Raw genomic sequence first — 10705 nt, 5'->3', positions numbered from 1 at the left:
TCGCATTCTTTCTTTTGTTTTCAGCTACTTGTCTCTAGCCTCCAAAGAAATGTCAACTTTCATATATGGCATTAGCATATCCGTTTCAATAGTTTTGTTTTTTTTAATATAAATATTCAAATTAGCTTTGTATCTTAACTAATTTTTACAAATTTAAAATTAATAATTATATAAATTTTTAATAATCTCAAAAAAACTCAAATTTTTAATAATTAAAAAGCAAATTCAAAACTTAATTAGTTAAGCTTCCCTCAGAATTTATTGTTATGTATTTTGCTTTTTGTGGCTTTAGCAGTTTGTCTTTTTGATTCAACCATGTTTTTTTAATAAATTTGTAGGTTTTTATATTTTAAATTAATTTTTTTAATGTTTTAAAATTATTTTGATATATTAATAGTAAAAATAAATTTTATTTTTATATTGTTTTAAATAAAAATAATACTTTTCAGCATAAAAAAACTACACAAGTGCCAACTTATCTTCTCTGAGGGACCCTAATCTATGAGATCATGCACTCCATGTATTTTGATCGATGTGACTATGAAAAACAAAACGTAAGATGAGTGGATTAGAAGAAGGGTGCTGTCTAAGTAGATTAAGAGCATATATTATGTAAGTTAAATCCATGCCAATAATTGCAGTGACCTTATTATTAAAGTTTCTTGCCTGTTGTGCTTCTGCTAGCTCTGTAGACTTTGTATGGCTTCATTGTGCTTCGGCATCTCCCTTTCCCAACTCCCTGCTGGCTTAGGTTTTTTATTGGGATTTTTGCCTTTTATAGTTGATGATGAATTGATCACTTATGAAAAATCGAGGCCAAAGTGTACAATTACTATCATTTTAGGATAGAAATAATCTATTTATTTTCATGTTTCAAAATTTAAATTTTTTTATTAATTTTAAGTTAATTTTGTTTTGGTATTTTTAAATTGTTTTAATATATTAATGTTAAAAATAATAAACCTACCAATAATGTTCTCTCACGGAAGATAGAAGAGGAAGAAACTGAAAAGACACAAACTACCTTACCTAGTGGAGCTCAAAACGAGGATTTTGCAGGAATCCAAGTAAACAAATAAGGTAACTTCTCGTGCCAAACGGCTACAAAGCCCTTCCCATGCTTCTCTTCTTGTCCACATGCATGCCACCTTTTACATATCTACAAAGCGCAGAGGCCTATAATAAATATATATAAGCAAATGACGCCCCGCCTACTCTCCCTCCAATCCATCTTATGATCCTTCTTACCCTGTCTCTTCCTTCTTAACAATCTCTCTCCCCCTCCGAATATATAAATAAAGAGACCATTCATGTGCAAGGTTAAGGGCGGCGCTTCCATGTTCTTCTGTTCAGCTTAGAATCCTTTTGCCACCTTTGTCCGGCCTATGCCACCTTTTACATATCTACAAAGCGCATAGGCCTATAATAAATATATATAAGCAATGACACCCCGCCTACTCTCCCTCCAATCCATCGTATGATCCTTCTGTAACATTTATTCACAATTTTGCATTCATATGGTAAAAACATAAGTTTCTATTGAACCCTGGAATTAATTCATGGGTTTGGTTTCAGTGCTACTGATCTCGTTTTGTGTTCTGTCAATAAGCTTGGTCGGCACTGATAATATTGTTGTTGGGATACCAACAACTCTTGATGGACCCTTTAAGCCAGTGACTGTCCCTCTTGATAAAACTTTTAGAGGACATGCTGTGGACTTGCCTGATACAGACCCTCGAGTGCAAAGGGTTGTTCAAGGTTTTGAGCCCGAACAGATTTCTGTGTCCCTCTCTACTACTCATGACTCTGTTTGGATTTCTTGGATTACAGGTACTTTTTTTCCCCATCATTTCATTGTTTTGGTTCTTGTTTTCTCTCTCTTTAAGCTTCTGACTTTTTCTTCTTTTTTTTCCTTTTTGGTTTAGTTTGAATAGAAGGTAAGGTTTTGAAGATACATATGTCGTAATAGTAATTAATTTGGCTTGACGTTATGTGTTTGGATGTCATGCATAGTAATGTATTTTTGTCTTTGTTAGGAATTATTTAGTGAAGAAGTCAATTGGTAGGGTGTTGATGCTTCAAGGAGTTTAGTCGATGTCTCCATATGATTTCAATCAAATCAAGTGTACAGTTTGAAATCCAATTCAAATGATCTCATATGACTAATAAGCAACTGGGATTTTTTCTTCCTTTTAACTTTAGCCTTTTGTTCTGTAAACATGGAAGGCATTAAAATATAATGGAATGATTTGAAGTTAATCTATATTTAGACTTTAAAATGGTCTTCTCTTCGGCTATCTTAAAGCTTGTTGATTGATGTTTTTTGGATTGATTTGCAGGGGATTTTCAAATTGGGGATAGCATAAAACCATTGAATCCTAAAACTGTTGCTAGTGTTGTTCGATACGGAAGGTTAAGATTTCCACTTATTCACAAAGCTACTGGTTATTCCCTTGTTTACAACCAGTTGTATCCTTTCGTAGGCCTCCAGAACTACACTTCTGGGATCATACACCATGTCCGTCTTACAGGTACTACTGCCTCAAACTTCATTGCAGCACTACTGTTCTCTCTTCATTATTTGCGTTGTATAGATACAAATGGATAAGGAGAGCTTCATGTTTTCCTTGCTTTTTTCATTAAGTGCTTATTTTCCGTTTGTAATCAACTAAGCTTGAAGCACCGAGTCATTCAGCTTTATCTGTCGTCATTTTACAAGGTATCATGCTGCCATGTACTATGCTAATTATGATGACAGGATTAGTCCATGATCTCAATGCTTAAAGAGATGATCATTTAGTACTCATGAGATATTAAGACATCCCAAAGTAATGTTTCATCCGAACCTGTTAAGATTCTGTTACTGTTCATGTTGGAGGTAAGGAAGAAATGTGCAAAGTAGCATTCACTCACCTTTGTAATGTGTGGTGGCATAGTGAAGAGAGTCATGTTCATTAAGGATCTGGGCTTTTCATGAATTCTGATGGAAATAGGAAAGCTCAGATTCTGATATTTAGAATATGGGGGCGAAAAGTGATTTTCCACCTTACCCCAATGTGCCATCCAGCTTAGGCTTAATTTTACCTTTACATGTCTTTCTGCAGGGTTAAAACCCAACACACTTTATCATTATCAATGTGGAGATCCTTCAATACCAGCAATGAGCAGTACATATTACTTTAAGACTATGCCGGCTTCTGGCCCCAATAGTTACCCCAGCAGAATAGCAATAGTGGGGGACCTAGGTCTTACGTACAATACAACCTCAACAGTTGATCACATGATTGGAAACAATCCTGATCTTATTTTAGTGGTTGGAGATGTTTGTTATGCTAACTTGTACCTTACCAATGGAACTGGGGCTGATTGCTACTCCTGCTCTTTTTCTCGAACTCCCATTCATGAAACCTATCAGCCTCGCTGGGATTACTGGGGAAGGTAAGACTTTTCTTTTTGTACTGAGATTTGTGTGTTCAGTCTTTCCCTTCAGTATTCTGTGCTGCAAAGTGGAAAAGGACCAAGCAATCATTTTGTAGAAACATGAATTAGGAAGCATACTTGTTGTCTAGCAGGATAGCTCTTGTTTACTGGATGAATAACAAATTAGCTAAACCAAGAATGGAGCTTGGAGTATCGAAGAGTCTGTACTGAAAAAACAAAGTGTATACACTTAATTCTACATTTATCTGGTTCAGACTGCTGGAAAAACATCATTTTCCAGGGATTCCTTACTTAATCTATTCAGAATCATGATTTGCTGATATATTAATGATGACCTTGGGTGATATATGACTCTGATTCGTGCGAAGCTGCATCATGAACTGTTTGCGGCTTTATGTTCCAATTCAATTCAGTTAGTTTGTATAAAAGAATAAAAAAAAAAAATACACTAATCAAACTAAGTTTCGGTTTTTGGCCGAACTAGACAAAGGAAATTGGTCTTAAAATGTGCCATCATGGGTGTTTCTCACGTTTAATGTTTCTTTCTGGTGAATATTATCAGCAATTTGGATGATGTGTGATGACCATTGGATGCTTGTTATCAGATATATGCAGCCTGTGACATCTAAAATTCCAATAATGGTGGTAGAAGGAAACCATGAGATAGAAAAACAAGTTGAAAATCAGACATTTGTTGCTTATAGTTCTCGATTTGCGTTCCCATCCAAGGAAAGTGGATCATCCTCCGCGTTCTATTACTCTTTCAACGCTGGTGGGATACATTTCATAATGCTGGGTGGCTACATTGCCTACAACAAATCAGGTAAACATATCAGGTCAAATTATATCCACTGATTTACCAGTCGTTCAATTTCCTTAAATCATCTCAACACATTGGCTTATAGAGCCTCTAGCTCACCGCCATTGAGGATTGGATATTATTTCTAAGCATGGGAATGGAGGAAAAGGAAATATCGTTAATGCTTGCTCCATGTTCAAGGAAAAGAAAATATGCATTTCTTTTTCCATGTAAATGCACAGTGAAATGTGATTTACTTAATTCTCCGAGTCTCTCCAGCGCATCAATACAAGTGGTTGGAGAAAGATCTTGCCAAGGTTGACAGAAAAGTGACCCCATGGTTGGTGGCTACCTGGCACCCTCCTTGGTACAGCACCTACAAAGCGCATTATAGAGAAGCAGAATGTATGAGGACAGCAATGGAAGATTTGCTTTATCAGTATGGTGTTGACATAATCTTTAATGGCCATGTAAGTGAAAAGTCCTGGCTCTAAGCGATCTATTTTTCCTTACAGCACTTCTTTTTTGCTAAGCAGAATCTTAATTTTGAGCAACAGTAGGAGACTTGTGCATTTATCATTTTCTTCAAAACAAATTTCATGCGCCAAGGAATTTCATATTCCAATTGCAAACAGGTACATGCCTACGAGAGGTCTAACCGGGTATACAACTACACTTTGGATCCTTGTGGTCCTGTTCATATCACCGTCGGTGATGGTGGAAACCGAGAGAAGATGGCCATTGCACATGCTGATGAACCCGGTAACTGTCCTGATCCATCCACTACACCAGATGAGTACATGGGCGGTTTCTGTGCATTCAATTTTACATCAGGACCAGCAGCTGGAAAATTCTGCTGGGACCGGCAGCCAGATTATAGCGCATACAGAGAAAGTAGCTTTGGTCATGGGATTTTTGAGGTATCTCTCTAGGCTCCTTTGACCATGCTGTGCCCACAGGCGTGACTAATTGCTTTGTTTTGTTTTATTTTATTCGTTGCCTGATCTAAAAGGGGATTGAGAACACTTAGAACTTCTATCGACTATGGATTCGACAGCCATCCTTCGAATCAGGTAGTGTTGATGGAGAACAAGCATACACAAACACAAGCTGACACCTTCTCTAGAAACTTGTCTGAATATATTCCACATGCATTACATATAAAATAATTTAGTTGCATCAGTAAGTAGAAGAATTAGTGCTGGGGGCTATGAGAGGAGCAGAAATCTAGTCTGAATATATGTATGTATGGAGGTATGTATCATGGAAGATGACTGCTCTGATTAAAGTTGCTCAAGAATGCCAAAATGGTTGTGATATTCACTTTCAGGTCAAAAATGAGACTCATGCTCTATGGACATGGCACCGAAATCAGGACATGTACAATTCTCCTGGAGATCAGATTTATATAGTAAGGCAGCCTGAGAGGTGCCCAACTGAACCACAGGTAACTAAGCTTTGGAGAATCTGGAAAACGAAGCTCATAACTGAATACTTGGCAAAATCTAGACTGCTATTTTATATGTAAATGCAAGCAGACACCATCTATTGCTTGTGTATTTCTTTTTTATGGAAATACACAAGAACATGTTATCTTGTATTATCCACTGCAACTTGATCTTTCATGCATTATGGCATTATTATTTTTTTTCCCAGAAGGGGAAAGGGTAATAGCATGTGAAAGGCTAAGAATAGCTTCATTACATTCGATGACTAACAACATACAGCTGATAGAAGTTTTATTGTTAGCAAGACTCCACTTTTATATGAAAAACAAAAAAGGAAAGAGTTTCATATTTCTTAGTTATCGGGGCAGTAATAAGCCAGGTGTTTGTGACATTTCAACAGATTAGTTTTTTTCTCGTTGCTTTGCAACACTCACTGTTATATATTTTGGAACAGCACTTTTAATCTGCCTTGTCTAAGAATTCTCCATGCCCAGAATCATGGAAGATTGTCTACTTACTTTTCTCGTCTTAACTAGAAGGTTTCCCATAAGTGCTGAGATCAAGAAGCCAGTGGCGCAGACAGACGAAATGAGGAGCATCAGTGCACTGATCGATCTGATTTCTAAATGGATTTCCAGAGTCTGCAGAGTTAAAACATACATGTATCACAGTAACAAAAACATGTATATTCCTTATCATTCAATAATTTATTTTATAATTTATATTACAAGAACACAGGAAAGTCACCTTTATCATTGTTCATTGCCTGTAACCCAGAAAATCTTTATGTGTTTATGTGAAGAATTCTAATCAAAGATGTGAAAAGTTATCACATTTTCCAGGCACATTGCCTAAAGAAATTTAATAAGCCGGAAAAAAAAAATCAATAATTCACATCTCTCGTGTTAATTTTACTATCACCATCATACTATAAAAACAACACACAAGTAGTTGACGGTTTAGTGAGGTCGAACATGGGCAGCAGTAAACACCATAGTTTGTTAAACCTGTCATGGTATCGTGTGGGAGGTTGACCTGAGGTTCGGAGCTTGATCCGGTTTTTAATTAAATTAAATTAACTTGATTATGTTTTTAATTATCTAGTTAACCTGATCAAAGAACAATATTAAGAGGGTTTTTCTTTTCTTTTTTTTTCCAATAATTCAGGGTCAAAGAACAATATTAAGAGGGTTTTTCTTCTTCTTCTTTTTTTTTCCAATAATTCAGGTGTTCATCTTTAATAACATAAGCCAGGTCAGGTCATACAATTATGGTTTACACAAGCCACCACACCTCACCTTTATTTGCCCATTGTTTCTACCAGTTTTACCAATCACCACGAATTTACCGTCTCATGTATCATTGAAGGTTAGAATAGCAATTTAAAAAAAAAAAATGATCTTTAAATTTGTTTTGCACAATTAAGTTGTTATTAACATCCAATTGCATGTTTTTTTAAAAATAATTGAATTAAAAAATAGAAAACTAAAATTAAAAACAGATGCCCTTCAATTTTGTTTAAAAAGTACATTTTAATTTCTTATTTTTTTATTTATTAGGTGACTAGGCTCTATAATTTTAGAAAAATTAATTTTAATATTAAATTTTATTTTTATTATTTTTTAGTGTTTTAAGTGAAAAGAAAGAAAGGAAATTGTCGAATATTGACTTAGAGAAAAAAGGTTTTCATTACTATAATTCCAACTACAAAAATGATAGATTTTATTCTAAATGATTCCATAAAATAAGATGAGGAGGGTTCAAATTAATTTTTTTTTTATCTTGAGAATATCTAATAAAATAGATTTGAGATCAGAAAGATTTTAAATTTTCGGTTGATTTTAGATTTTAAATTGATTTTTTGAGTTTTTAGAGGTTGTGAATTGATTTAACAAAATTATTAGAATGTTTTTCTAAATATTTTAAATTAAATATGGATTAAAATAGATTTTTAAAAGGAATAATCACCTATCGAGATTTTCTAGCCACTAATTGAGGATTGAATTATAAACAATACACTGTCTATTTTTAAAAAAAAATTGTATTAGGTAGACCATATGTCATCCATCCATTAATTTACCATAAAAAAAAAAGAAAAAAAAAAAGTCCATCCATTAATTTACCATAAAAAAAAAAAAAAAACTAAGGGATGCATGATTGAGCCTAACCTTATTGGCCAGCGTCCAAGCTTTTTGTTCATGAAGCAGGAGTTTGGCTTCACCTTATTTTTTATATGTATAGTTTTGATTTTTTTAATTTAGAATTTTTTTATATTTTTCAAAATAATTTTTAAGTTTGTAATTTACTTATCTATAATTTTTTTATCCTTTTTAAAATAGCAATTATTTTTAAATTATTTTAAATATGTTTAATTTTTTAATAGATAAATATGATTCATTTTTTATTTTTTATATATTAAATTTATTTATAGAAATAAAAAATATTTATTTTTTATAATATTTTTAATATGTATAACCTTATATAGCTGTCTTTTTTTTATTATTATTCAATAAATTTTATGTGTGTATTGATTTCTATTTTTAAAAGTTATTATTCAATAAATTTTATGTGTGTGTTGATTTCTATTTTCAAAATAATTTTACTAGATAAATTTATTAAATACAATTAGATAAATAATTTAAATTGCAATTGTTTTTTATATTGGAAAAAAGCAAGAGTTGTTATGAAATTTCTGAAATAGTTTTGTATTATTAGTTTGAAGTTCACAAGATTTTTGCATGTAAGTTGCAATTTTCTTTACATGAGTTTGCTTTTTACATCCAAAAATCACAAAATTGTTTAAAATAGAAAATATGTTGGTAAGTATTATGTCAACAAATATACAATCTAAATTATTAGGAAAGTTATGATAAGATTAATATCATTTTTTTATTTGTAGTTGTTAGAAAATAATATAAATTATATTTTAAAGCCTCACTTAATAGTTTAAACTTTTAAATTGGATTAATTTTTTTAACATGATATTAAAATTTTAATGATTCAAATAATTACGAATTCGAATTTCACTATCTTCATTCTAAAAATTTAAATTTTTTTATTGAGATAGTTCTTTAACAGTAATTATGATAATAAATCTTCCTTGTTGATGATGTTCTAAAAACCAAGTGGTCTAGAAATAAGATTTTTAGATTGGATAATTAATTAATTAATTGATTGATCTTAATAATTTCATCCAATCTGCATAACTATGGTTAATAGCTTGTATTTGATGCTCAATAAGGCAATGTAACTTGTGACTAATACCTACAAAAGATCATTTTTGGTTGAGATAAGGATTTTTTTATGCTTAAATAAATATATTTTTTTTAAAAAAAAGAGAGTTTAATAATATTATGAAAAAATATACTATAAAAATATAGATGTAGTATAGATTCTATAGAATAAAAATTGTGAACCTTTTATCTTGAAGAATTCATGGTATATTTATATCCTATGAGTTCTATCTTTTTGTAGAGAATGGAATGACTGAAAATTCATTTGCTTTTGATAATATTTATAGGGAATAAACATCATTTACGTATCATTAATTAGATAATAAATATGATGGACCTTTTAAGAGATCTTTTATGCATCTATAAATATAGAAAAACTATTATATCGAATATGAATAACTCTTATAATTATTGTAGAAGGGGAAACATGGCGGTTTATTATATTTATAATACTTTTAAGTTAGAAGATCGTGTAGGATTTCACATATAATCATAGAACTTGATAATTATTGAATCCAAATGCTCTTAGCCTAGCATGTTTTGCAAATCTACATAATCTTGAGTTTTGTTGATTATCAAACTCAAATATTTTATGTCTAACATCTTTATTAAGTCTACATATTCTTGGACTTGACTGACTGTTAAACTTAAATTTTTTAAATCTGATATTTTTATCAAACTCATGTTACTTTAGGTTTAACTGACTGTTGAATTTAAGTACTTTATTTTTCTAAATTTACGTTATTATTGTGAAACTCAAGTCTTTTGGATCTTATATATTTGTTAAACCTATTTTGTTTTTAGGATATTTTTATTTATAAAAATCTATAATAAAAAAATCTTGTTTCATTACTCACAAATTAAAGCATGTCAAGTTTTGTTTTATATATAAATATAGTTGCATGATATCTCCTTGTGTTTATATTGTGGCTTCTTTTGTTGGATTTTCTTTTTTCTTAACAAATTATAATGAATTGATCATTAATTTGGTCATAAAAAATTTAGATTATTATCGAGTTTTAGTATATTTTGTAATTGTAATAGTAATGTAATTATAATATATATTATTTTATTACTAGAATTAATTATTTTATTTATAATGTTAGATATAGCTTGGAATTAATGTGATTTTTTTGAATAATTGACAAATATAAGAATTAGCAAACTTAAATGTTTAACAATATTTACTAGTATTTTATTTATAACAACATATGATGCATAGAAAAGATTATCGTTACATGATGTGAGAACAGTCAAACCATTATCTTTTTCTTTTTTTTAATTCAGCTTTCAACTCATGAACAATGCCAGTAGTTGCTGTTTGGATAGGATAGAACACAGTAGAGTTGTTCATAAGCCAGGCAGCCCGATGGTCTGGACTCGGACACAACGGTTTTGGATAAGCCTTGGCTAAGATTTCTAGTTTATGTATTTTTTAAAAGTAATTCGTGCTTGGAAAATTATTAAATTAGTGTTTTCTATAGTTTGATATAATAATTTTTAAAATTAAAAAATAATTTTAATATATTTTTAAATAAAAAATATATTTTAAAAAGTAATTTTTATTTTAATTCCAGACATCTGATTTTTTTATTTTAAATTAATAATTTTTATGTTTCTAGATCATTTTAATATATTAATATCAAAAATAATTTTTTAAAAAATAAAAAAATATTATTTTAATATATTTTATGTAAAAATTATTTTAAAAAATAATTACAACTATTAATAAAATATTAGTCTAGTTGTTAAAGCACTGCTATATTCCTATAAAAATTCGATTC

The 10705-nt window shown here is 30.8% G+C and overlaps 1 protein-coding gene across 5 annotated transcripts; it reads left to right on the top strand.

The window, feature by feature from the left end:
* Positions 1–1465: 1465 nt before the first annotated feature.
* On the top strand, positions 1466–6523 carry LOC105137753 (purple acid phosphatase 15-like). Of its 5 annotated transcripts, none has more exons than XM_011043605.1 (8): positions 1466–1830; positions 2340–2531; positions 3105–3438; positions 4047–4264; positions 4520–4710; positions 4876–5160; positions 5571–5687; positions 6228–6523. In XM_011043605.1, the coding sequence occupies exons 1-8, from the start codon at positions 1560–1562 to the stop codon at positions 6243–6245; spliced, it is 1626 nt and encodes a 541-aa protein (XP_011041907.1). In that variant the 5' UTR covers positions 1466–1559; the 3' UTR covers positions 6246–6523. The 5 variants fall into 5 exon arrangements, with proteins under 5 accessions (XP_011041907.1, XP_011041906.1, XP_011041908.1 ...); XM_011043604.1 differs by having other exon boundaries at positions 6225–6523; XM_011043606.1 differs by having other exon boundaries at positions 6143–6523.
* Positions 6524–10705: the final 4182 nt, after the last annotated feature.

The sequence above is a fragment of the Populus euphratica genome, unplaced genomic scaffold (assembly GCF_000495115.2).
Source record: "Populus euphratica unplaced genomic scaffold, PopEup_1.0 scaffold163.1, whole genome shotgun sequence".
Lineage (NCBI taxonomy): Eukaryota > Viridiplantae > Streptophyta > Magnoliopsida > Malpighiales > Salicaceae > Populus > Populus euphratica.
This window is presented reverse-complemented; position numbering and strand designations above follow the sequence as displayed.

Coding starts and splice junctions, on each gene's coding strand:
- LOC105137753 (XM_011043603.1), top strand. CDS start 1,560: ATGGGTTTGGTTTCAGTGCTACTGATCTCGTTTTGTGTTCTGTCAATA. Junction 2,532..3,104: donor ACACCATGTCCGTCTTACAG/GTACTACTGCCT, acceptor GTCTTTCTGCAG/GGTTAAAACCCAACACACTT. Junction 4,265..4,519: donor CATTGCCTACAACAAATCAG/GTAAACATATCA, acceptor GAGTCTCTCCAG/CGCATCAATACAAGTGGTTG.